This window comes from Adiantum capillus-veneris, chromosome 29 (genome assembly GCF_014529385.1).
Source record: "Adiantum capillus-veneris isolate H3 chromosome 29, ASM1452938v2, whole genome shotgun sequence".
Taxonomy (NCBI): Eukaryota; Viridiplantae; Streptophyta; class Polypodiopsida; order Polypodiales; family Pteridaceae; genus Adiantum; species Adiantum capillus-veneris.
Window position 1 is genome coordinate 121,025,106 of NC_140959.1, and position 27,986 is coordinate 121,053,091.

At 44.5% G+C, this 27,986-nt stretch overlaps 1 protein-coding gene across 2 annotated transcripts; it reads left to right on the forward strand.

Moving 5' to 3' along the window:
• Window positions 1-476: 476 nt before the first annotated feature.
• LOC147419858 (protein transport protein SEC23 E-like) lies at window positions 477-27,986 on the forward strand. 2 transcript variants are annotated; one of them, XM_086505908.1, is made up of 14 exons: window positions 477-605; window positions 1,055-1,334; window positions 1,425-1,977; window positions 2,085-2,258; window positions 2,657-2,818; window positions 3,111-3,253; window positions 3,334-3,409; window positions 3,483-3,652; window positions 26,492-26,573; window positions 26,648-26,725; window positions 26,817-26,978; window positions 27,065-27,328; window positions 27,407-27,511; window positions 27,591-27,986. In XM_086505908.1, exons 2-14 carry the CDS (start codon window positions 1,162-1,164, stop codon window positions 27,735-27,737), a joined length of 2,289 nt encoding a protein of 762 aa, XP_086362034.1. In that variant the 5' UTR covers window positions 477-605; window positions 1,055-1,161; the 3' UTR covers window positions 27,738-27,986. The 2 variants fall into 2 exon arrangements, with proteins under 2 accessions (XP_086362034.1, XP_086362033.1); XM_086505907.1 differs by lacking the exon at window positions 477-605 and adding an exon at window positions 622-823.

Consider the following 27,986-nt stretch of genomic DNA (forward strand, 5'->3'; position numbering starts at 1 on the left):
AATACCCCTCAAATTTCAAAAAGTTCCATTGTTACCCCAATAATTTGTCATAAATTCCCAAAATGCCCTTCAAATTTTCCAAAATTCCCAAAATACCTTTGGTTATCAGATCTAAAGATTAAAAAAATTGTAGCTTTTCATAAGAAGACTAATTTCCTATCAATACAAGATGCTAAAACTAGAATTTGAGTTGGTTATGTAGGCTTTGGAGATGAATTGCTTCATTATTTTTAAACAAAATTGTCTTTTTTTGCCAGATAATTTGTGACAAATTACATACTAAGCACACAAAAATTTATCTCAATTGTCAAAAAGGAATAAAAATTAGAAAATCTTAAACAATCCAACCAAAATAGATACAAGGGTATTTTGGGAACTTTTGAGAATTGAAGGGTATTTTGGAATTTCCACGGGTGTTTTGGTATTTTTCCCAAAAAGAAACCTACCTTTCAATAGGTTTTACTACAAAAGAGCGCACTACATAAAGGCCCACTTAAGCAAAAACGCGTTTGTCAAATTGCCGCCACGGTAATTGACGAATTGCAGTGAAAGGAGGAGTACACGCAGCAAGTTACAAGCAGAAGTGTGGGATCCATCAACGCAAGGTATGCTTTGTTTCTGCTGGTTAAGCTGCATTCTGCTTGAATGTGCATGCTTCAAGGCCTGGATCCCCCGTATATCCATTTCGCTTTCTTTTTCTCCTGCGTTCTGAGCTATGCGTGGACGATGCATGACGATGGCCTTCATCAGGCATTTGCACAAATCTTACAACGGAGGAGGCACAATTCGTTGATAGCTGGGTTAGATCATGGAGCTGCATTAGGTTGGTCATAGAAGATAGCTGTTTAGTGTGTATGCTCATGTATGTCTGTTTGCTCTATGAGTTTGGCATTACCCACCTGTGTCGGCCTTATGGCATGCGTTCCTTACGCTCCGTGATGATTCTACATTAGTAATTCTTGACAAGTGATCCGCCCTTGATGCCTTTTTCTTATGCTTTGTGGTGCTTCTACATTAGTAATTCTCAGTGACAATTGATCTGCCCTTGATGCAGCTTTTTCGTGCTCTTTCTAAATAGTAGCATGGAGCTGAGGTCATTGCTATAGGGTATTTTCTCGTGGAAAGGGTATTCTCATTACAAAGGAAAATAGGAGACTTGCAATGGCAGAGTTCTCTCAGCAGGAAGACCTGGATGGCATTAGGTTTACTTGGAACAGGTGGCCTACTTCCAAGTTGGAAGCAGGCAAGTGTGTGGTGCCATTGGCTACCGTTTATACACCTTTGCGGCACTTTCAAGAGAAGCAGCCTCTTCCCTATCCACCGTTGCGTTGCAGGTACAAATCTCTTTTTTCTCAAAATGCTTTGTGATATCTATCTGGTGTGTTTTCTGGTGATGATGTTCTTCTCATAATCTATGGATGCAGGACGTGTTCTGCCCTTCTGTGTTCATTTGCTCAAGTAGATTTTATGAACAAGCTCTGGGTCTGTCCCTTTTGCTTCCAACGGAACCATTTCCCCCAGCATTATCATCATATAGCTCCAGACCACTTACCTCCAGAGCTTTTCCCACAGTTTTCTACGGTGGAATATGCTCCTCCTGTGGAGAAGTCATTACCTCCTGTGTTTCTTTTTGTAGTCGATACCTGCTTGATTGAAGAAGAGCTTGGGTATGTGAAGACAGCCTTGAAACAGGCAATTGAGCTACTTCCTGAGCATGCTTTAGTGGGCTTGATCACATTTGGGACACAAATACAAGTGCATGAGCTAGGGTGTACAGAGATGCCCAAGTCTTACATTTTTAGAGGATCCAAGGATATAAAAAAGGAGGCTATTCTTGATCAGCTAGGGCTCTCTCCATCTCAGCGGAGTTTCCAGGCAAAGGGACAGCAACCCAATGGTGTGCATGAGGGGACATTTGTCAGTGGAGTGACCCGCTTCCTGCTTCCTCAAGATGAGTGCGAGTACCACCTGGGCTCGGTCAGACTTTTAACTTTTGTTGTTTTCTAGGTCATTCATCACTTTGTGTGAAACTATAAGCCATGTGATTCAATGACTTATTGGTCGTAATTTGTGAACTAGAATAGCTGTTGGAGGATCTGCAAAGGGATGCATGGCCTGTCCAGTCAGCACAAAGACCTATGAGGTGTACTGGGGTGGCTCTTACTGTTGCTTCTGGCTTGTTGGGGGCATGTGTGCCTGGGACAGGGGCTCGCATCATGGCATTTCTTGGGGGTCCGTGCACTGATGGTCCTGGTGCAGTAAGTGTTTTCATCTTGACTGTAACTCTTTATACTTTACACTGCCACACAGATTTTTCACCGACAGCAATGTGGAAGCTTTCTATTTTGTTAAAGAGACTCATGCATAGTTCTTGCCTCATATTGATCGCAGATACAACCACAACATAAAAGAAAAAAATTATACATACATTCCTTCTTGAATCTCATTTATTATCATGCTCTATGATTTTATTTAAAATGAGCAGGTAGGGTCACTTTCATATTTAAAATTGACTGAGTAGGGGAAAACACTGGGGTGCTCTCATTTTGACTTCCAATATATGAAAGAAAAAGAGAGCTGGCTATGATTTTAGTTTGTTATGTTAGCCAAGGTGGCAATTTCTATGCAATTTTTATATTTTGTTTCTGTCTTTCAGATAATCTCAAAGGAACTATCAGATCCTATAAGGTCTCATAAGGATTTGGACAAGGATGCAGCTCCATTTTATCACAAAGCAGTTAAATTTTATGAGGCATTGGCAAAGCAGCTGGTCGAGCATGGCCATGTTCTGGACCTTTTTGCGTGTGCCCTGGATCAGGTGACTGTGGTTATTCTTACACAGGGCATGTATGAACTGGAAGAATGAAATGAAACTATCATGTACTCTATACTCTATTGACACTAAGTTTTGTGTAACTTGCTTTGTTCTTGTTGAATGTAACATTGCAGCTTTTACCCTCACTGACCATGACCATGTTTGAAATATGCCAATTTTTAGCTCTTTTAAACTCTTTACATTTGTCTTCTGGTGTTTGGGTTCCGGCGAAAACACTTTAAAAGAACTAATTTCTGGATGGCATGAAAAAGACTAGTGGTGAATTATTTTGCAGGTTGGAGTTGCTGAGATGAAGGTGGCAGTTGAAAGAACTGGTGGTTTAGTTGTATTGGCGGAGAGTTTTGGCCATCCTGTTTTCAAGGAATCGCTCAAGCGAGTATTTGAAACCGGAGACAATGTTCTTGGTCTCTCCTTCAAGTACGCTTATATATAACCTGCTTAGAATCTGGTGGTCAGCATTCTCTATATTTATTAAGAAGACCTCTGTATCTATGCAGTGGAACGTTCGAAGTACTGTGCTCCAAAGATGTGAAGATTCAGGGAATTTTAGGTCCTTGTGCATCTCTGGAAAAGGTTTTGCTGTTGTTTGTGTTTACTTGAGGATTACTCCCCTGAACTTCTCAGTTACTTTTGTCTTCTTCTGCAGAAAGGGACTGCATGTTCGGAGACAGTGATTGGCCAAGGAAGCACCACGGCTTGGAAGATGTGTGGGCTAGATAGGAGCACATCTATCACAATCTTCTTTGACATTGTGCCTTCTGAGCAGCCGTCCAATGGTGCTACCAGGAGCCAGTTTTATCTGCAGTTTCTGACTCAGTAAGTTCATAATATCTAAGGACTCTATATATGATCAGGACGGGATATGCTGTGTATTGCACCCACACACACACACACGAACACTTTTTTTTTTGTTGTAAATCATGATTTAATTTACAAGTGGGAAACCTCAAAACGAGGAAAACCCACAGCAAAGAAGTACAATAAGCGGAGTGTTGTGATGCTCCGAAAGCTAGAAGCAATCAAAGAAAATCCTGTAAGCTTCAAGAGAGATATCTCCCACATCATAAGCATAATGCAGGGCTTGTCCGAGTGAAAACCTGAAGTAAGGGAAAGGGTCAATTTGTAATGCCTGAAACATCCGAGAGTTGCGTTGGTGCCATATGGTCCACATGACCCAAAATCTGACCCAACTGAAGAAGATCTCAAATTGAGACTGTGGCGGTTGAAGAACTCCAAAAATCTAAAACCATCTATGAAAGATTCCAGATGGGAAACTAGGGCGTAGAGCAGAGGACACTTGCCTGATGAAGGATGAAGGTCTGGGAGCAATGGCAATCCCAAAGCAAATGCGTAACAGACTCGTCAGCCCCAAGACACCGGACACAACGAGCGGAAGCAATGTGTCGTGCATGCAACAAAGTACGAGCCGATAGAGCACCCACCATGCATCTCCACAAGAAAATGCGTTCCTTGAGTGGTAAGTGATTCTTCTAAATGCGAGTGTTTTTTGCCACTACAATTGAGATCTGGAGAGTGGTCACAATTGATTTCCATGAGCAACAATCCATGCATTAGATTGCAGCAAGGCATAAAGAGACCCAACGGATATGCAGTCCATCCTAATATGGCCAAGATGCCAATCAGAAAGCTGAGAGTCCCCAAGCAGTGGAGGCATTGGAGAAACGTCTGTAAGTAGCTATTGAATTTGTTGCCACAAATGTCGATAATGAGCCCCCAACTCATGACAAAGAGCAGCAACCGGAAAAGAAACCTGTCCCACATTATCCACTACTTGATCAATCTGGAAAATCCCATTTTGCGAAAGAAAGTAAGCTTATCGAGGAGAGCGTTGAACCAAAGTAAGAGAGAATGCGTTGCTCCAATGGATGCTCTTCAACCGAAGTGAGTTTCTTGGCGGAGATTGACGACTATACCAGGATAAGTGCAAGGTAACAATCTTCCAATCCGCAACAAGAGATGAAGTGAAGGGACATCCCGAAATATGGCCATCCAACTGCCCCAACTGCCCAAAAATGACATCCCAATATGAAGGATGCCAATGACCAAAAGATTGCGTGACAATGCCATCACATGAAACCATGAGCGTCCATGGCTGTTGCTGGTCTACCAGCGTAGGCAGAAGCATAGCTTTTCGAGCCAAAACATGCCGACGTAGATCTAGAATATTAATCCCTCCCAGCCGCTTAGGTGTGCATAACTTATCCATTGATAGAAACCGCAATCCTTTCTTGTGGGAGGAAGTACGTCAGAAATGTTCCAACATACATGACATAAGAGACCCAAGGCGCCGTTGGGGCCAGCATAAAAGTGGCAAATAGAACTGCACATAGGTCATCATTATGCTTTAGGCAATTCTGAGTCGCACATCCAATGGCCAGGTCGACAATTTCCGAGCACCTGTTCAAGTTTCTGCGTTGCGGGCACATTCCAACCGATTGGATATCTGTCACGTGACACATCCAACCCTATGTGTTCGTGGACATGCTAGAGCACGACAAGGGTTCAGTCAGTCCAGTCAATCTAGATTTAGAAGTGATCTGGCTCTTTTGTGAGTCTGTTCGCAGACCGTGCATGCCCAGTCACTTAGTGTAGATGCATATCCTCTGGTTGCACACAACATGATCATAAGCATTTCCATCATAATCCTTCAGGGGAATTTTTCAGTGCATTTAGCCTATTTTTCCTATTTTTGACATTTTTCACTTATTATTTTTAAGCGACTTTTGTTGGAAAGTAGGTAGGGCAAATTGAGTAAGTTTGTATATAAGCAAACCTAGACTAGCACTAATTGGCAGAAGAGGCAACAGGAGTTAAGCTCAGCACGCAACTTCTCAAGCAAGACCTTGGCGGTTCTCCCCTCCAAGCAAGACTCAGCATTAGCGTTTTCCTCATCGCTAGCCCTTTTCCCCTTGGCATTTTTCATCAGACACAAGACCGCATTTCACCCTTGCCCTAGCGTTTTGCATCAACAAACCATCGCTAGCAGAAGCTTCAGCAACCTAGCGTTTTTGCTACAGTGGCGTTTTTGACAGATTTCAGCATAGCGTTTTCAACAATGAAGCACCTGCATATTCAGCCCTAAGGAGTAGCAGATTCAGCCCGGAAAGACCATCAGTTTCATCCCTTAAGAACCTCAGTTTTCAGCCCTAAGACTTGCAGATTCTCAGCGACAAAGATCATCAGAAAACAGCCCCAAAATCAACGTTTTTGAACTTGTCGCAGATTTCAGCCCATAGCGTTTTTGGACAGCAGATAAAAGATTGCAGATTTCAGCCCTAGTGTCGGTCTCGTCGTCCCCGGCGTCATCGCCGACATAGCCTAGACTTGCATCAGTCACATGCATTCAGTTTGTACCAGTTTGTGCAATCATAAGTAGACCACTCTCGCCGACGAGAGTGGGGCCTTCGGAGGAGGGTTTTACAATGTCTCTGGTGTCGTATTCTCCTCTCTCTCTATCTCTCAGTCTCATACACTTGCACGCACAGTGTCCATTCACTTTGTTTGTGATCATAGCATTCTCTCGTTAAGAACGGAAGGCTCTCCCTTCCATAAGAACAAAAGGAACCTTGATCATAGTTCGGAGCACTTATCTTGAGCAAAGCGCAAACTTTCATTCCGCTGCACCTATCATTGGTATTAGAGCTTTGGCAGTGTTCTGTATCACTCAAGGAAAGAACCACAAGAATCACAAGAATTTTTTTTGCTTGTTACGGTCGCACATACTCAAGTTCGCTTTGGTGTGTCGATTCCTAATCATGTTTTTGAAGAGTGACAGGAATCCCAGGAAAGAAGGCTTGTCCAGCCTCCCCTTGTGCCTCTTTTCACTCATTGAGAGCGGACCGTGCACTTAGCGGCCGGCCACTCGACGTGAGGTGGGAAAAAGCAACCTTGGTGTGAGCGCAAGGTCGCCAAGGGGTGCGCCCATGGAAAGGAGTAGAACTCGGGTGAAGAGAAGATCATTCTCAAACACAGATTGCAGGCGAAAGAAAACCTCAAGACCCTCAAGAACCTCAAGAACCCAAGATCCTCAAGAACCCAAGTTCCTCGTGAACTTAAGAACCAAAGATCATAGTGCATGGTCATCACCCGAAGCGGAATGGATACTTTGCATACAGGTGGTGAGTATGAGAGAGGCGACGAAGAGTTCTCCCCACCATGAGATTTTTTCGACCCTCCCCCTTCTCCATCTACGCCACAAGTTGTACCAACTTCCATGGAGACGATGGTCAAGTGAATGTTGGATACGATGGCCCAACAACAAGAAGCCAATCGCTAAGCGACTTGCTTGCGATGGCACAACAAGAAGCGAATCGAATTGCGTTGGCACAACAAGAAGCAAATCGCATTGCTTTAGAACGCGAGCGCGATGAACGAAAAGAAAGAAAAGCACAAAGAAAGGAGGAACGGGAAGCTCAAAAAGCGGCCTTGGAGGCCGAGCGTGAAGCTCAAAGAGTGGCCTTGGCGGTCGAGCGTGAGGCTCAAAGAGAACTACGCACTCAAGAATTGGTTCGACAAGTACTTGCCTCGAAGTCCGAACTAGCCAAAGATCGTGGGAGTTCCTCAAGTGACGCAAGCCACGATGCGGATTCCAACAATCCAATCACAGAGAAGTTGACTTTCAGTAAGTATGATGTTAAGATGGATGCTACGGTTATTCATTCTTGGTTGCATCAATTTAATGCTTATTTTGCGACAACTAACTAAGAAGACAAGAAATAGCAAAGTTTTGACGGCAGCCATGTACCTTGCCGGTGATGCCATCAATTGGTACCACGTATGGCAAGAGGCACAGTTAGCTGTGCACCTAGAGGAAGTCGGCGAATTCACGTCCCTTTCCTTCAATTGGGCTGATTTCCAAGACAAGCTCAAGGCGCGGTTTATGCCACCTCAGTACCTCGTACGATTGAAGGACGATTGGTGCGCTCTCAAGCAAAATGGTATGCCGGTTATGTCTTTTTCTAATCGTGTTTTGCAGCTAGGTACCCAATTACGCAAGTCAGATGATGAACGCAAAGAGGCATTCCTTTTTGGGTTAGACAACCATATCAAGTTTGATGTAGAAGTCTTCGACCCAATCGATCTCAACAAGGCGGTAGCGATTGCTCTCGCACAGGAGATGAAGCACAACAAGGGAAAGCCTAAGGAGAACAAGGCTTCCACAAGTACCTCGCAGACTTCTCAGAACCCTTAGAACGGTAAGACTGGTAAGAACGGTAACTCTTCTAACCACTCTTCCAACAGTCTCTTAGAAAAGAATTCTTCCAATGAACCTAAGGGTAAGGCTAACACAATTGCTAAACCTAAGCTTACTCCAAATGAAAAGGTAGCACAAGGAATTGTAGGAGGATACATCACGTCGGAAGAGCAAAGCACTCATTCTAAGGAAGGCCGTTGTTTTCATTGTCACATTAAGGTCACATATAAAGAACATGTCCTAAGCTTGAATCGAATGAATCTAAAGAATCCACAGAACCCACTTCCTCTGTCAATGCAATTACTGATAACACGAGTGTGCCCCAAGTTTCTCTTGACCCTCCCATTGATGATTCTCTCCTTAAATGTTATGGTCAGGTGTCGGGGCAGCGTTTTGTCATATTGTTTGACCCAGGTAGTATGCATGATGTGATCAGTCCCTCTCTTGTTGAGAGAGCCCGCCTAGAAGTTAGTCAGAAATCTCCTCTCGAGGTCTCTGGCTTTGTTCCCGGTATGGACTCTCTCATCACTCAGTGTCTTGGTGTGTTGTTTACAATTCAACAAGCTGCCTCCAGTAGAAGATTTTTTGTCTCTCCTCTCTCAGGATGTGATATGATTTTGGGCATTCGATGGTTTCGTGATCTTAACCCTCTTATTGATTGGGAGGCTAACACTTTCACTCTCTATGCCAAAAGTGATTCTCCCATTGTCATTCGTGGAGAGGACATTGTTCATTCTCCCTCTCTCATTTGCTAATATGCAGATCAAGATTGAAAGGATTCAGGAGAAGGAGACTCTCTTAGTCTCTTCTTCTCCAAAGCATGACACACAAGATTTGCATGATTATGAGAAGCATGATGATGATTTGATTGATAATGATGAGCATGATGATTTGGATGACAATGACAAGCATGATGATTTGCATGATCAAGATGTGATTTCTCACAAGCATGATGATTTGCATGATCAAGATGTGATTTCTCACAAGCATGATGAGTTGCATGAAGATAATGTGATTGTTCACAAGGATGAGGAGTTAGTTGATGCTTTTTCTAGCGAAGCTAACCTCGTTGCAGAATCGATCAATCACGAAGGATCGATCTTGGCTCTCGAGCCGAGGTCCAAGGTATCCCTTCAGGAAGAACCGATCTTGGCTCTCGAGCCTAGGTCCAAAGAACCCTTACAGAAAGTATTATGTGTTCGCATGATTGGTACACACGCATTGTTCGAGTGTTTCATTCGTGATCGTTTCCTGTATTTTAGTCAGCGTCTTTATGTGATCCCTTTTTCTAGGCATGACATATTGTACGTTGAGCACGTTTCACTCATGAATGAGCACGGATGTATGCGGATTTTTCATGAAAAGCTGAAAAGTATGCATTCAAGGAAGTCACATTTCATGTCTCTTCCTTGTATGACACAGTCGTAGCAAGAGCACATGAAAGTATGAGCACCAAGCATGGGCATTTCCGTTGTGAATTGCCACAGTTGATCGCTTTAGATCAGAAGAGAAAGATTCGATCTCATTGTTTGCGTGTGTGTGGTGAATGGTTTGGCACTCCGTCTTTATGTTCATCTACATTGCATGCACAGTCTTTTAGGAAGACAATTTTTTCCACTCACTTTACATGGAATAGGTATGTTCATGGTTTTGTGTTGGAAATGGTTTCATGAATTTTCAGCCACGGAGATTCTTAAAGAAGGAAGAAGCACGACTCTAGACGAAGTTGAAGCATCGCAGGAGCCACAGAAGACTTTGTGTCGCTTTTGGCACGGCCCAAAGAAGCAAGCGTTGCAGACCTTTATGAAGTTCAAGTATCGCACGACCCACACATCCGGGTGGGCCGACGAAGAGTCCCTTCCAGGATTCCGGATGCTATTGGCGATCTCCCTCGACGTCGTACAGTTCGGTACCAGTACCTCACTTTGAAAAGGAGGGGATGTCACGTGACACATCCAACCCTATGTGTCCGTGGACAAGCTAGAGCACGGCAAGGGTTCAGTCAGTCCAGTCAGTCTAGATTTAGAAGTGATCTGGCACTTTTGTGAGTCTGTTCGCAGACCGTGCATGCCCAATCACTTAGTGTAGATGCATATCCTCTGGCTGCACACAGCATGATCATAAGCATTTCCATCAGAATTCATCAGATTCCTTCAGGGGAATTTTCCAATGCATTTAGCCTATTTTCCCTATTTTTGACATTTGTCACTTATTATTTTTAAGTGACTTTTGTTGGAAAGTAGGTAGGGCAAATTGAGTAAGTTTGTATATAAGCAAACCTAGACTAGCACTAATTGGCAGAAGAGGCAACAGGAGCCAAGCTCAACAGGCAACTTCTCAAGCAAGACCCTGGCGGTTCTCCCCTGCAAGCAAGACTCAGCATTAGCGTTTTCCTCATCGCCAGCCCTTTTCCTCTTGGCGTTTTTTATCAGACACAAGACTGCATTTCCCTCTTGCCCTAGCGTTTTGCATCAGCAAACCATCGCCATTAGAAGCTTCAGCAACCTAGCGTTTTTGCTATAGTGGCGTTTTTGACAGATTTTAACATTGCGTTTTCAGCAATGAAGCACCTGCATATTCAGCCCTAAGGAGTAGTAGATTCAGCCCGGAAAGACCATCAGTTTCAGCCCTTAAGAACCTCAGTTTTCTGCCCTAAGACTTGCAGATTTTCAACGACAAAGATCATCAGAAAACAGCCCCAAAATCAGCGTTTTTGAACTTGCGGCAGATTTCAGCCCATAGCGTTTTTGGACAGCAGATAAAAGATTGCAGATTTCAGCCCATAGCGTTTTTGGACAGCAGATAAAAGATTGCAGATTTCAGCCCTAGTGTCGGTCTCGTCGTCCCCATCGTCATCGCCGACATAGCCTAGACTTGCATCAGTCACATGCATTCAGTTTGTACCAGTTTGTGCAATCATAAGTAGACCACTCTCGCCGACGAGAGTGGGGCCTTCGGAGGAGGGTTTAACAGCATCTCTGGTGTCGTATTCTCTTCTCTCTCTATCTCTCAGTCTCATACACTTGCACGCACAGTGTCCATTCACTTTGTTTGTGATCATAGCATTAACTCATTAAGAACGGAAGGCTCTCCCTTCCATAAGAACAAAAGGAAACTTGAGCACAGTTCGGAGCACTCATCTTGAGCAAAGCGCAAACATTCATTCCGTTGCACCTATCAATATCCCAGATGGCGTACTATGGTATGAGGGGGAACAATCTCCCCTGGCCATAAAAGCCTATGCCAATCGAATTCCTTCAGAGGCATCAACTTGGATCTACGAAAATTAACATGCAGTCCACCTGCCAGTCCAAATAAATGCAGAGCATGCATAATCTGTTGTACATCCTCCTTAACGTTTTTGGGCATGAAAAGAGTCATTAGCATATGCCTGGCTGATAAATTGCTTTTTCTAGAAGGTAGAGCAAGACCATGCAGATGACATGAGGAAGTGAGAGCCTCAAGATATGACAACAAGGGGTGCAAAGCAATTGCATAAAGCAAAGCACTAAGAGGACACCCTTGTCTAACCGAACATCCTAGATTCCAAGCATCTGTGATAGAACCACTCAACAAACCTGCAGAAGTGCTCTGAGCGTACAAGAGAAAGACCACGTGCAAAATTTCCCAGCCTTCGCATTGTTTTTGCGATATTATCCCATAAAACAGTATCAAAAGCCTTCTCAATGTCAACTTGCATAACCAACACATCTTGCTGAGTGTATTTTGCATATTCCATGCCTATGATGACTTTCACCAAATTATCAGTGATGTGCTGGCGAGGTATGAAACCATACTGGGACTGATGAAGTCCTTCATGTAGATAATCCGTAATACGGTTGACTATCATTTTGGCCATCAACTTGTAGACTACCGGCATAAGGGTGATAGGCTGCCAATGCGGAAATTGATACAAAAGACATGCTTTAGCAATAGCTTGAGCAGCCACTCCTTCCAAGAAAGGGACACATCTTGCTTCTCCCAAGCCATATTCATCATTACCAATAAAGGTTCCCTAAGGTATTCCCAAAAGGAGAGGAAGAACTCAACAGTGAGCCTGTTCCAACCAGGAGATTTCCATCTTCCTAAATCTCGCAGACTTGCATGCAACTCTGCCTCAGTGAACGCAACCTTCAAATCTTGTGCTTGCTGTACAGAGATAATTGGAGCCACATGCGACAAAAAAGATTGCGTGCCTGTCTAGCTTCTTGGGTAAGAGGGCTGGTGCTTCAAAGATCTTTCCATAGTGCGCAACGAAAGCCTTTGCCAATTGCTGGGAGGAAGATGTCCATTTGCTAGAGGAAACCTTAACTCTTCTGATGTCCTAAGATCGACGAGAATGATGCAAGTGTTTGAAAACTTGCTTGGAAGCACATCCTTTATCAACAAAAGCATGCTGCCTTGCTCGCGTATGCCATTTAGCCAATTTCCGCTCATCATTATGCCATATAGTAGTACGGGCTGAAATCAATGCATTAAGTTCAATTTCCAAAAGCATGGAGGAATTAGCCATATGCATTAATTTTTGATTGGTGTTTCTTGCCTGCTCCCGCAGTTGAGACATATAATGCTTGCCATAATTACTAACAACACTCTGGATCTCAATAACAAGGCCGAACCACGCAACATCCATATCTGTGTACACATGGGAAGTCAAAGGTGGGATTATGTCCACAACCATTGCACGAAACACGTCATGCTTCAGATATGCATTACTGTCATGTAAAAGTAGTTTCTTGGGCAGAGAAGCAACATTCGTATACGGGCCAAAGTGTAAAGCCAAACATATAGGAGCATGATCCGAAAGGCATAAGTGTAGTTGACTCTCATATCACACACAAAAGTGTCACATTGCTGTCTGTTAAAAAGATAGCAGCGATCAAGGCGAGATCGATAAGAGGATCGAACATTATGGTGAAAGGTAAAGCTTGGATGCCCATCATTCAAAGTGGCCATAGATCCAATGCATTTCAGGAACGCATCATAAGATCCCATGCCTGACATTCCATACGCAACATGTGTGACTGGCCAGTAATATTGTCTGTGGCAATTGGCGCATTATTAAAATCTCCACAAAGAAATGCATCAGAATGCCAACTGTACATGGAGATATCTTTCCATAATCTTGCACGATCATTAGAAGTTGTAAAAGCATAAACCCCTCCTAGTGGTTGTAATTGTCACAAGACGAGCACCACGTGCCAATAGAAAAGAACAGACTGAACAGACTTTTAGCACGTCAATAACAACTGAATTGAGAGAGAGAGAGAGAGACGACATGGAGTGGCGGAATTCCACCCCAGAGAGTATTGGCCCCAAACCTTGGCGCCCCTTTCGGTATTTCTTTATATTGCGTCAACACAGTACAAGGCGGTACTCCAGACTCTGCACCTTCTCCACGAAGCACGCCCGAGAATGAGCCCATCGTCTCATATTTAAAGGCCCTAGGCCCCAAAAGTAGTTTCACATGAAAAGCCTTCAAACTCAAAAGCAATGCCTAAAAGCTACTAGCGTAATTTATGAAAATTTGTACAGCTTGCCATGTCAGCATGTCAGCGGAAATCTGTATGGCCTGCCACGTCAGCATTGTCATCGTAATTTTCGGAGCGTCTGTACTGCTGCCACGTCATCAGTTGCGCGTGTGTGTGGGTGGGTTCTGCTTTATTTTAATTCCTTTATGTCGTTGGGGTCCCAACGGCGAACGGGATCCCCATAAGTTGGTAGGACTTCTTCTTCTGTTACTTGTTCTTCTTAGGGTTTAGGCCCCTCGGCCAGGATCTGCAAGTTGGCTCCATTCTTCAGGGCTTTGACACGTCAATAGTTTGTGACATCCCTCCTTCTTGAAAGAAAGTAATCGTCCGCAATTACAACATATTTGCAAAACAACTCAAGTTAGCTCAAAAATTTTCCAAGGGACGATCTGTTTGCTCTTTTTTTTTGTTAAGGAGTTGGCTTCTCCTTTCAGCTCTTTTGATCAAGGAGTTGGCTTCTCCTTTTCTCCAGATCGGAACTCTTGATATTCCGGCGTAGTAAAATTAGCTATCACACCCAGACCACACTAATCTTCTCCGGGTGTCTTGATGCACTAAAACCTCCTGCATAACCTAAAAAGGTCCGGGCCGGGAGATATAGAGGCCTTTTACAACCAAACGCACTCGAGACCGCAGCCTGCGTCGTTTGGAGGTTCAAACAATACCAAAACAACATTTGTCACTACTCCACCCGGGAGTAAAATCACCGATCATTGAAAGCAGTATTAAAACAAGAGTCAAACATTTCAAATCGGCACAAAGATAAGTTCAAAACACATACCATCCATTTCAAACAAATTTTCAAACAATACTTTCTAGCTATGAAGAAAAACAAGTAGAGAGTTCATTCGAGGTTTTGTTCGGACAACCGAACTTTGAGGACGACTGGCTTGTCCTTCTGCATCACGGTGATGATTCGGTTCTGAACCTAGAGAGTCGCATCATTCTTGTCGTGCCTAGGCATGCCCAAGAGAACGTCGCAATTGCCCAACTTCATGATGTGGAAATCATCTTTTTCATGATAATCTTGGATAGTCACTGGAAGAGCACCAATGAGCGGTACCACTTTTTGAGTTTGCCCCGTGGCTAGCTCAGCTTCAATTTCTCCCTCTGCATCATAATCAAAGTGCATTTGCTTTAAGAATTCAGGATGGATGAAGTTCTTTGTAGCTCTGGGGTCAAAGAAAATAAGGGCTTTGAAGCCATTGACTTTGCCATATGCTCGACACAATTCATTTGTACTCTCAAGGCGTATGCCATAAATATCAGGAACTAGTCCAATAGCGGGTCTAGCTCTCTTAGCAGGAGGTGGCCCTAGGGTTCTGTCGACCGTTGGTGCAGGCGTCGGCTCTGCTGGTCTATCAATGCGATGGGGACAACTAGAATGGCTATGCCCTGTTTGAAAGCATCCAAAGCATCGGACTTCTTGTAGTAAGGTGTCTCTTATAAGTGCGTGGACATGCACGGATTGTGCACAGGCTCACAAAGGTGCCATAACACTTCCTAGGCTAACCTGAACCCTATGCCTGAGATGGCTTGTCCACATGCACATAGGGTTAGAAGTGCACGTGATGTCCCCTCCTTTTTAAAGTGAGGTTCTGGTACCGAGCTGCATTACTTGCTTGTAGTCTGCCAACAACTCTGGCTAATCTCTGATAAACTCTTCATCGACCCACATTGCCTCGCGGGTTCCTCGCTCCTTAAACTTCAAAAAGTATTGTCGCAATTGCTTCTTTGAGCCATGTCGAAATCGATGCAACAAGACTTGCTCCGGTTCCCTGACTTCGGCTTCATCGATGATCTCCGGTGGTTCTTCTTCGGAAATTTCCTTCGGAGGTGTACCCTTATCTTGAAAGGGTCCTACGGTAATACGAAACGACATCTTTCTGACAAATGGTGCACTGTGTGACATAACGAAACACATCTTTTCGCATTTTAGGCCAATGAAAGAATCTTTCTATTTTGTCCAAAGTGGTGTTCATTCCCCTGTGCCCACCCGTGAGAGAGTCATGAGCATCGTGCAATATGGCTGTCCTTGGAGAGGGCAACACACACAGACGGTGACAAAAATACACAAACCTTCACGAATGAGATAGTTGGTGGGCCCTTGGGAAGCAAGAGCCTGTAACCATTGCTTATCAAACTCGGAATCTGCATATTGATTCTTCATGCTGTCAAAAGAGACACCCTGAATAGAAACTGTGGATCTTGACTGAAGAGCCAGGATTTGTCCTTTGCGACTTAACGCATCTGCAACAGGGTTAGCTTTACCAGGCACGCACAAAATCAAACCACCAAATTGCTCAAAAAATTGTGACCATCGTGCTTGGCGATCACTCCAATGTGCACTAGGCATAGACTGGAGCCACTTGAGGGTTTGATGATTTGTGCGGACTGTGAACTCTCTACCATACAGAAAATGCTTCCAATGCTTGAGAGAGTGAATAACATATATAAGTTCTTTGTCATAAATTGATTAATTCTTTTCGGCACTATTTAACTTCCGACTGAGAAATGCAACTGTACGGCCATGTTGCTGAAGCACAACACCTATGGTGACATTGCTCACATCGATCCATACGTTAAAGGGGTCGTCCCCAAGAGGCAAGGATGAGACACGACGCTTCTGTCATCTCAACCTTGAGAGCCGAAAAAGCCTCAACGGTTGCCTCGGGCAAAACAACGTGCCATTGACGAGTTTTCACCCCTTTCAAAACATCTGTCATGGGTGCAGCAATGCGTGCAAAATTTTCTATGTGCAAACTATATGCTTGACATAAACCAAGAAAAGAACGCACATCATATGTAGTTTTGGGCAAATCCCAATTACGAACGTGTTCTACTTTTGCGGGATCAAGCTTGACACCTTTTGCAGAAATGATATAACCCAGATAAGTAACTTCAGTGAGAAAAAACTCAGACTTCTTAGCTAGAATGTATAGCTGACACTCATCCAAACGGGCTAAAACCTTTTCTACATCCTTTTCATATTGTTCCTACGGTGCAGAGAAAATGAGAATATCATCAAGAAAGATAAACACACATACGCCAATCATATCGCCAAAACGGCCTACCATGAGACCGTTGAATGTACCCGCGGCACTTGTCAATCCAAAAGGCATAACCACATACTCCCATTGCCCTCGCTCTGTGCGAAAGGCGGTCTTGTAGATATCGCCTTTGAATACCCTTACCTGATGGTATCCACTTTTGAGATCAACCTCACTAAAAACTTTCCCCATTGAGTCTATCGAGGATATCCTCAATGCAAGGCATCGAAAACTTGTTCTTGACGGTCATCTTGTTCAAAGCCCTGTAATCGACACACAAACGAGACGAACCATCTTTCTTGCGGACAAATAAAATAGGAGCAGCAAAAGGACTTACACTAGGGCATATGAATCCTCTGGCCACCAACGCCGTGAGTTGCCGCTCTAACTCTTCTTCTTGAGTCTTGTTCAAACGGTAGGGAGCCTTACTGACTGGGTGTGCCTCCTCGGAGAGGTCTATATTATAGATTGCACAAATCTGGTACAATGGTCTAGATGCAATGGGCTTGCCGACGATGTCGACGACCATGACGACGGGCTGAAAACTGAAAACGCTAGGATTAAATCTGGAAACTCTGATCTGCTGCTAAATACTGACACTGTGTCTGCGAGGATGGCGATGGTGACGACTCGACGACGATGTGCTGAAAACGCAGATGCTGAAATCTGCAAACAGCGGGCTGAAACTGAAAACGCTGGCTGATCCGACGGTACGGTGAGGATCTACTGCAGGTAGGTGCGATCTGCGAAGCTAAGGGGTCAATCTGCAATGGCTAAGGGCTGAATACTGAAAACGCTAACCTGTGTGGTTGGATCGGAGGGTTGATGACTGAAAAAGCTAGGCAGTTTGCAGGATGCAAAAACGCTAGGCCTGATCTGCAATCTGCAATCGCCAAGTGTGTTGGGATGTGAAAACGCTAGCTGATCTGGGATGTTTAAAAAATGCTAGCTGTCTTGATGGCTGAGATGTTCTTTGCCGGTCTTGCCGAGAAGATGCACTGCAAGTTGTCTGCGCTTCTTCTGCCTTCTACTGAGCCCCCCCCCCCCCCCTCTTTGCTTATCTAGTTGGATAAATCTGGGTCGAGCAATCTTCCCAACATCCCCACGACCTTGTAAAAATGACATCATAAATAAATAAATAAATAAAAATGCCTGCAACTGACTGTCCTCAAACTGCCAAGGGATTTGGGTGTACTGCTTGGACAATGGACATGCTGTTGTGCAATCAGAGGATATGCAACTACTCTTTAGTGCCGGGACATGCACGGCCTGTGCACATGTTCACAAAGGTGTCAAAACACTTCCTAGGCTATCCTGAACCCTAGATCTGAGATGGCTTGTCCACATGCACATAGGCTTAGATGTGCACGCGAGAGAGAGAGAGAGAGAGAGAGAGAGAGAGAGAGAGAGAGAGAGAGAGAGAGAGAGAGAGAGAGAGAGAGAGAGAGAGAGAGAGAAAGAATTCTTTATTAACGTCTACTAGAGGCCGAACTCGACCTATGAGACAAATCGATGTACAACTGTCAATGCCCTCAAGTGTATGAGACTGAGAGGTAGAGAGAGAAGAGAGATACGACACCAGAGACGTAAAACCTTCCTCCGAAGGCCCCACTCTCGTCGGCGAGAGAGGTCTACTTATGATTGCACAATCTGGTACAAATGGAATGCATGAGACTGATGCAAGTCTAGGCTATGTCGACGATGCCGAAGTCGACCTAAGGGCTGAATCTGCAATCTTGTATCTGCTGTCCAAAAACGCTATGGGCTGAGATCTGCAAATCTTCTATCTGCTGAATTTTGACTCTGTCGATGACGACGGTACGACGATGATGCGCTGAAAACGCAGATGCTGAAATCTGCGTTTTCCGGGCTGAAACTGTAAACCATGCCGAAACTTACCATGTGGCGAGGAATTGCTGCGGGAAGGTGAGATCTGCGAGGTTCGGGACTTGATCTGCGGTGTCTAAGGGCTGAAAACTGAAAACGCTGATGGTTCCTGAGGTTCCGTCCCGGAGAATCTGCAAAACGCTAGGGTGTGATACAGATGCAAAAACGATAGGGCTGAAAATTTGCAAATCTGTCGCTGGTTGTTCTGCAAAAGCAAAACGCTAGGCTGATCTGCTGTGTCTTGACGACGCCGGGGCTGATCTGCTGTGCACAAATCGCCAAGGCTGATCTGATGCAAAAATGCTAGGTCTTCTGTGGAGAAAATGCTAGAGTAGTCGCAGGGGTTGGTCTTGCTGAGAAGTTACCTGTTGAGCAAGGTGCTCTTGTTGCCTCTTCTGCCAATTAGTGCTAATCTAGGTTTGCTTATATACAAACTTACTCAATTTGCCCTACCTACTTTCCAACAAAAGTCACTTAAAAGTAACACGTGAAAAATGTCAAAAATAGGTAAAATAGGCTAAATGCACTGGAAAATTCCCCTGAAGGTTTCTGATGGGAATGCTTATGATCATGCTGTGTGCAACCAAAGGCTATGCATCTACACTAAGTGATTGGACATGCACGGTCTACGAATAGACTCACAAAAGTGCCAGATCACTTCTAATCTAGACTGATTGAATTGACGGAACCCTTGTTGTGCTGTAGCTTGTCCACGGACACATAGGGTTGGATGTGTCACGTGACATCCCCTCCTTTTCAAAGTGAGGTACTGGTACCGAACTGTATGGTGTCGAGGGAGATCGCCAATAGCATCCGGAATCCTGGAAGGGACTCTTCGCCGGCCCACTCTGATGTGTGGGTCGTGCGGTACTTGAACTTCATAAAGGTCTGCAACGCTTGCTTCTTTGGGCCGCGCCGAAAGCGACAAAGTCTTCTGAGGCTTCTTCGATGCTTTAACTTCGTCGAGTGTCATGCTTCTTTCTTCTTCAAGAATCTCCATGGCTGAAAATTCCTGAAACCACTTCTAGCACAAAAACATGAACATACCTATTCCATGTAAAGTGACTGGAAAAAATCTTGTCTTCCTCAAAGACTGGGCATGCAATGTAGACGAACAAAGAGACGAAGTGCCAAACCGTTCACCACACACACGCAAACAATGAGATCGAATCTTTCTCTTCTGATCTAAAGCAATCAACTGTGGCAATTTACAACGGAAATGCCCATGCTTGGTGCTGATACTTTCATGTGCTCTTTCTACAATTGTGTCGTGCCAAGGAAGAGACATAGAATGTGACTTCCTTGAATGCATACTTTTCAGCTTTGCATGAACAATCCGCATACATTCGTGCTCATTCATGAGCGAAACGTGCTCAACGTACAATATGTCATGCCTAGTAAAAGGGATCACATAAAGATGTTGACTAAAATACAGGAAACGATTACGAATGAAACACTCGAACAATGCGTGCGTATCAATCATGCGAACACATAATACTTCCTGTGAGGGTTCTTTGGACCTAGGCTCTAGAGCCAAGATCGATCCTTCGTGATTGATCGAATCTGCAACGAGGTTAGCTTCGCTAGAAAAAGCATCCACTAACACATCCTCCTTGTGAACAATCACATCATCTTCATGCAACTCATCATGCTTGTGAGAAATCACATCTTGATCATGCTAATCATCATGCTTGTGAGAAATCACATCTTGATCGTGCAAATCATCATGCTCATCATTATCATCCAAATCATCATGCTTCTCAGAATCATGCAAATCCTGTGTGTCATGCTTTGGAGAAGAAGAGACTAAGAGAGTCTCCTTTTCCCGAATCTCTTGCATCTGTGCCTGAGCTTGAGAAAAGAGTCGCAACATCTCTTGCATTCTTGCTTTGGTCTCGCGATCAAATATTGCTTGACTTTCTTTTTCCTCCAAGTCGTACTTACGCTCTATGGCTGCCATTTCTTCTTCATAGGCCTTTCTTTCTGCTTCTCTTTCTTGGTCCAACTTCTCCGTAGGAGTTAGCGCAATCCTTGTTGTAGATGGGGAAGGGTCAGAAAAACCTCCTGGTGGGGAAAATTCTTCTTCGCCTCTCTCATGCTCATCACCTCCAAGCGAAGTATCCATTCCGCTTCGAGTGATGACCATCCACTGAAGTCGTGGGTTCTTGTGGTCTTGGGTTCTTAAGTTCACGAGGAACTAGGGTTCTTGGGGGTCTTGGTTCTTAAGTCCATGAGGAACTTGCGTTCTTGGGTTCTTGAGGTTGTTGCGGTTCTTGAGGTTTTCTTTCGCTTGCAAACCGTGTTCGAGAAGCACCTTCTCTTCACCCGAGTTCTACTCTTTTCCGCGGCCACACCCCTTAGCGGCCTTGTGCTCACACCAAGGTTGCTTTTTCCCACCTCACGTCGATTGGCCGGCCGCTAAGTGCACGGTCTGCTCTCAATGAGTGAAAAGAGGCACAAGGGGAGGCTGGACAAGCCCTTCTTTCTTGGGATTCCTGTCACTCTTTAAAGACACGATTAGGAATCGACACGTCCAAGTGAACTTGGGTTCGTGCGGCCGCAACAAGCAAATAAATCCTTGTGATTCTTGTGGTTCTTTCCTTGAGTGATACAGAACACTGCCAAAGCTCTGATACCAATGTAAGGTGCAGCGGAATGAATGTTGCGCTTTGCTCAAGATGAGTGCTTCGAACTATGCTCAAGGTTCCTTTTGTTCTTATGGAAGGTAGAGCCTTCCGTTCTTAATGAGAGAATGCTATGACCACAAACAAAGTGAATGGACACTGTGCGTGCAAGTGTATGAGACTGAGAGGTAGAGAGATTAGAGAGATACGACACCAGAGACGTTGTAAAACCCTCCTCCGAACGTCCCACTCTCGTCGGCGAGAGTGGTCTACTTATGATTGCACAATCTGGTACAAATGGAATGCATGATACTGATGCAAGTCTAGGCTATGTCGACGATCACGAAGTCGACCTAAGGGCTGAATCTGCAATCTTGTATCTGCTGTCGAAAAACGCCATGGGCTGAAATCTGCAAATCTTCTATCTGCTGAATTCTGACTCTATGTCGATGATGACGTCGATGACGATCGTACGACGACGACGCGCTGAAAACGCAGATGCTGAAATCTGCGTTTTCCGGGCTGAAATTGTAAACCTTGCGAAAACTGACCGTGTGGCGAGGAACTGCTGCGGGAAGGTGAGATCTGCGAGGTTCGAGACTTGATCTGCGGTGTCTAAGGGCTGAAAACTGAAAACGCTGATGGTTCTTGAGGTTCCGTTGCGAGTAATCTGCAAAACGCTAGGATGTGATGCAGATGCAAAAACGCAAAATCTGCACATCTGTCGCCGGTTGTTCTGCAAAAGCAAAACGCTAGGCTGATCTGCTGTGTCTTGACGACACCGGGGCTGATCTGCTGTGCACAAATCACCAAGGCTGATCTGATGCAAAAACGCTAGGTCTTCTGTGGAGAAAACGCCAGAGTGGTCGCAAGGGTTGGTCTTGTTGAGAAGTTGCTTGTTGAGCAAGGTGCTCCTGTTGCCTCTTCTGCCAATTAGTGCTAGTCTAGGTTTGCTTATGTACAAACTTACTCAATTTGCCCTACCTACTTTCCAACAAAAGTCACTTAAAAGTAACACGTGAAAAATGTCAAAATAGGTAAAATAGGCTAAATGCACTGGAAAATTCCCCTGAAGGTTTCTGATGGGAATGCTTATGATCATGCTGTGTGCAACCAAAGGCTATGCATCTACACTAAGTGACTGGACATGCACGGTCTACGAATAGACTCACAAAAGTGCGAGATCACTTATAATCTAGACTGATTGAACTGACGGAACCGTTGTCATGCTGTAGCTTGTCCATGGACACATAGGGTTGGATGTGTCACGTGACATCCCCTCCTTTTCAAAGTGAGGTACTGGCACCGAACTGTCTGGCGTCGAGGGAGATCGCCAATAGCATCCGGAATCCTGGAAGGGACTCTTCGCCGGCCCACTCTGATGTGTGGGTTGTGCGGTACTTGAACTTCATAAAGGTCTGCAACGCTTGCTTCTTTGGGCCGCGCCGAAAGCGACACAAAGTCTTCTGAGGCTTCTTCGATGCTTTAACTTCGTCGAGTGTCATGCTTCTTTCTTCTTCAAGAATCTCCATGGCTGAAAATTCTTGAAACCACTTCCAACACAAAAACATGAACATACCTATTCTATGTAAAGTGACTGGAAAAAATCTTGTCTTCCTCAAAGACTGGGCATGCAATGTAGACGAACAAAGAGACGAAGTGCCAAACCGTTCACCACACACACGCAAACAATGAGATCGAATCTTTCTCTTATGATCTAAAGCAATCAACTGTGGCAATTCACAACGGAAATGCCCATGCTTGGTGCTCATACTTTCATGTGCTCTTTCTACAATTGTGTCGTGCCAAGGAAGAGACATAGAATGTGACTTCTTTGAATGCATACTTTTCAGCTTTTCATGAACAATCCGCATACATTCGTGCTCATTCATGAGCGAAACGTGCTCAACGTACAATATGTCATGCCTAGTAAAAGGGATCACATAAAGATGTTGACTAAAATACAGGAAACGATTACGAATGAAACACTCGAACAATGTGTGCGTATCAATCATGCGAACACATAATACTTCGTGTGAGGGTTCTTTGGACCTAGGCTCTAGAGCCAAGATCGATCCTTCGTGATTGATCGAATCTGCAACGAGGTTAGCTTCGTTAGAAAAAGCATCCACTAACACATCCTCCTTGTGAACAATCACATCATCTTCATGCAACTCATCATGCTTGTGAGAAATCACATCTTGATCATGCAAATCATCATGCTTGTGAGAAATCACATCTTGATCATGCAAATCATCATGCTCATCATTATCATCCAAATCATCATGCTTCTCAGAATCATGCAAATCCTGTGTGTCATGCTTTGGAGAAGAAGAGACTGAGAGAGTCTCCTTTTCCCGAATCTCTTGCATCTGTGCCTGAGCTTGAGAAAAGAGTCGCAACATCTCTTGCATTCTTGCTTTGGTCTCGCGATCAAATCTTGCTTGACTTTCTTTTTCTTCCAAGTCGTACTTACGCTCTATGGCTGCCATTTCTTCTTCATAGGCCTTTCTTTCTGCTTCTCTTTCTTGGTCCAACTCCTCCATAGGAGTTAGCGCAATCCTTGTTGTAAATGGGGAAGGGTCAGAAAAACCTCCTGGTGGAGAAAATTCTTCTTCGTGTCTCTCATGCTCATCACCTCCAAGGGAAGTATCCATTCCGCTTCGAGTGATGACCATCCACTGAAGTCGTGGGTTCTTGTGGTCTTGGGTTCTTAAGTTCACGAGGAACTTGGGTTCTTGGGGGTCTTGGTTCATAAGTCCACGAGGAACTTGGGTCCTTGGGTTCTTGAGGTTCTTGCGGTTCTTGAGGTTTTCTTTCGCTTGCAAACCGTGTTCGAGAAGGATCTTCTCTTCACCCGAGTTCTACTCTTTTCCGCGGGCGCACCCCTTAGCGGCCTTGGACCAAGGTTGCTTTTTCCCACCTCACGTCGATTGGCCGGCCTTAGCGCAAGTGCACGGTCCGCTCTCAGTGAGTGAAAAGAGGCACAAGGGGAGGCTGGACAAGCCCTTCTTTCTACGGATTCCTGTCACTCTTCAAAAACACGATTAGGAATCGACACGTCCAAGTGAACTTGGGTTCGTGCGGCCGCAACAAGCAAAAAAATCCTTGTGATTCTTGTGGTTCTTTCCTTGAGTGATACAGAACACTGCCAAAGCTCTGATACCAATGTAAGGTGCAGCGGAATGAATGTTGCGCTTTGCTCAAGATGAGTGCTCCGAACTATGCCCAAGGTTCCTTTTGTTCTTATTGAAGGTAGAGCCTTCCGTTCTTAATGAGAGAATGCTATGACCACAAACAAAGTGAATGGACACTGTGCGTGCAAGTGTATGAGACTGAGAGGTAGAGAGATTAGAGAGATACGACACCAGAGACGTTGTAAAACCCTCCTCCGAAGGCCCCACTCTCGTCGGCGAGAGTGGTCTACTTATGATTGCACAATCTGGTACAAATGGAATGCATGAGACTGATGCAAGTCTAGGCTATGTCGACGATCACGAAGTCGACCTAAGGGCTCAATCTACAATCTTGTATCTGTTGTCCAAAAACACTATGGGCTGAAATCTGCAAATCTTCTATCTGCTGAATTCTGACTCTATGTCGATGATGATGTCGATGACGACGGTACGATGACGACGCGCTGAAAACGCAGATGCTGAAATCTGCGTTTTCCGGGCTGAAACTGTAAACCTTGCGGAAACTGACCGTGTGGCGAGGAACTGCTGCGGGAAGGTGAGATCTGCTGTGTCTAAGGGCTGAAAACTGAAAACGCTGAATGTTCTTCAGGTTCCATTGCGGAGAATCTGCAAAACGCTAGGGTGTGATGCAGATGCAAAAACGCTAGGGCTGAAAATCTCCAAATCTATCGCCGGTTGTTCTGCAAAAGCAAAACGCTAGGCTGATCTGCTGTGTCTTGACGACACTGGGGCTGATCTGCTGTGCACAAATCACCAAGGCTGATCTGATGCAAAAACGCTAGGTCTTCTGTGGAGAAAACGCTAGAGTAGTCGCAGGGGTTGGTCTTGCTGAGAAGTTGCCTGTTGAGCAAGGTGCTCGTGTTGCCTCTTCTGCCAATTAGTGCTAGTCTAGGTTTGCTTATATACAAACTTACTCAATTTGCCCTACCTACTTTCCAACAAAAGTCACTTAAAAGTAATAAGTGAAAAATGTCAAAAATAGGTAAAATAGGCTAAATGCACTAGAAAATTCCCCTGAAGGATTCTGATGGGAAATGATCATGCTGTGTGCAACCAGAGGATATGCATCTACACTAAGTGATTGGACATGCACGGTCTACAAATAGACTCACAAAAGTGCGAGATCACTTCTAATCTAGACTGACTGAACTGACGGAACCCTTGTCGTGCTGTAGCTTGTCCACGGACACATAGGGTTGGATGTGTCACGTGACATCATAGGCCACGAACAAATTCTAATACTTGCAATCAACATCTTCACCTTGCCAATGCATGTCTTCAATGATGCGATCTGTCATGTCGAAGAATTTATGACTGTAAATATCCATGCTAGGATTTCTTTATGTCAAGGTGGTCGAGTGTGCACACCAAGTTAACTAATCCAAAGATTAGCGGATTAGTGCAAAATCTTCAAACATCTGATACCAATGTCAGGTGTAGCGGAATTGAAATAGGTGAAGATTTAGGTTTTACACTTCCACAATCCTTGACTTCTTTCCTTGCGTTAGTGATTCCTTTAAGCTTAGATGATGGTTCCTTTTACTTTCCCCTGAAGAGAGGGGTTGAGAGAATGCAATAGAGATGTGTAGAGGGAGAGAGAAAGACACCCGATGGGGTCCCAACCAACCCTCTCAAGGCCCCCCCACACCGTTGCCGATGTGGTATTTGCTTTTGATTGCGTAAATGGAATGTACACACAATGCAATACCTCAATGCGGACTCTTCTGACTCGAATGATGACAATCGTCGCGGTAACTCCTCAGGAAGAGGCACCTTTGGGGCTGATTTGATTTACCTTGGATCCTTCTCGATGTGGGATTGCGGATGGCCACCAAGGGGCTGATTTACACTCCCGATGTGAGAGGGATGAAGGGCTGAAAACACAGATCTTGACGATGCCGATGATGGACAGCAATGGAGCACTCGATGACGGCGAGGGAATGGCAGAGGTGTGGGTGAGTTTAAAGAGGATGTGGCTTTTAGAGAACGATCAGCCTCTCTCCACATTCCTCGGATGACAATCAAAAGTTCTCCTCCATTGAGATCAGAAGGTTGCAAGTTAGTTGGTCGTTTATAGTGAGTTAAGAGTAATTTTGGGCCTCGGCATTATTTGTTGTGCGTAAATGAAAAGTATCTTCAATATTTGTGCAGGTACCAGCATCCAGATGGTAAGACGCGGATCCGTGCAACTACTATAACCAGAGAATGGGTGGATGCTGCAGAAAATCTGGAGGTTTATTTTGAAACAGAAAAGACTCTTATTAAGGCTTTGTATGTCCTGTAATGCTTATTTTGTTGCTCAAACAGGGCTTGATTGAAGGTTTTGATCAAGAGACAGCTGCTGTAGTTTTGGCTCGATTGACATCGCATAAAATGGAGACTGAGGTGACGGCTTTATCAGGCTTCATCTATACTAGCAAATAGGATGATTATTTCAAAACAGTCCAGTGTTGAATAACTGTTTGGCTTTTAACAGGAAGAGTTTGATCCGACAAGGTGGCTGGATCGGTCGTTAATCCGTTTATCTTCCAGATTTGGTAATTATCAGAAAGATGATCCTTCTTCATTCCGATTCAATGCAAAGTTTGCCATCTTTCCTCAATTCATGTTCAACCTTAGACGGTCACAGTTTGTGCAGGTGATAAGAGGTTTTAAAGTTTTGCGCCTATCTCTGTCATGTTTTTGGCAAATTTCTCATTTTTTAAAGTGTATCCCGAAGTGCAGGTATTCAACAACAGTCCAGATGAGACAGCCTATTTTCGAATGTTATTGAATCGAGAGAATGTCACTAACTCGGTGGTCATGATGCAACCATCCTTGATTACATACTCTATGTCTGGTCCACCAGAGCCAGCTCTGCTTGATGTTGCTGCCATAGCAGCTGACCGCATTCTCCTGCTAGATGCATATTTCAGTGTTGTGGTATTTCATGGCACAAATGTTGCACAATGGCGGAGTGCGGGCTACCAAAATCAGCCAGAATATCAGGTATGAACCGGTCATTCAATCTTTCAAAGTCTCCTTATTAGAAGCATCCTAACACTAAAAGGTTCTTTGCTTTCTTAGAGTTTTGCTCAGTTGCTGCAAGCCCCTTTAGACGATGCTCAAGCAATCACCACAGAGCGATTTCCTGTTCCAAGGCTGGTCATCTGTGATCAACATGGCTCTCAGGTGAGTGGCTTTGAAAGGGCTTTTGCATCATTCATAGTTTTGGCTTGTTTGTAACACTTGCAATTAAATGCGTGCGCAGGCCCGCTTTCTTCTTGTGAAGTTGAACCCATCAGCTACTTACAATTCAACCCAGGGTCCCCCTCCTGGTGGAGATATTATCTTTACAGACGACGTAAGCCTGCAAGTTTTTGTTGAACATCTACAAAAGCTGGCAGTTCAGTCATAAAAATGATTGCATTCTTGAAGGTCTACTACACATCTACTACACATCTAATTGAGGAGGAATTTTTTTGTTGATTTTTTCACGGTCAACAAGTCAAGGCCGTTGACCGAAATTGAGCTGTGATGTGAAAGGTTCATCACAAAATTTTTGCCCAAGTTTGTATCAACTTATATCCCTTCAGAGTCTTTGCTCTCTGTTGGAAAATTAATTTATTCTTGCCACTTAAAGAGACCATGATATGCTGTTGCTTCA

Excerpts from the sequence above, each read along its gene's own strand:
- LOC147419858 (XM_086505908.1), top strand. The coding sequence starts at position 1,162 with ATGGCAGAGTTCTCTCAGCAGGAAGACCTGGATGGCATTAGGTTTACT. Across the intron at positions 1,335-1,424 it reads TATCCACCGTTGCGTTGCAG|GACGTGTTCTGCCCTTCTGT; the intron begins GTACAAATCTCT and ends CTATGGATGCAG. Across the intron at positions 3,254-3,333 it reads GTTCTTGGTCTCTCCTTCAA|TGGAACGTTCGAAGTACTGT; the intron begins GTACGCTTATAT and ends GTATCTATGCAG.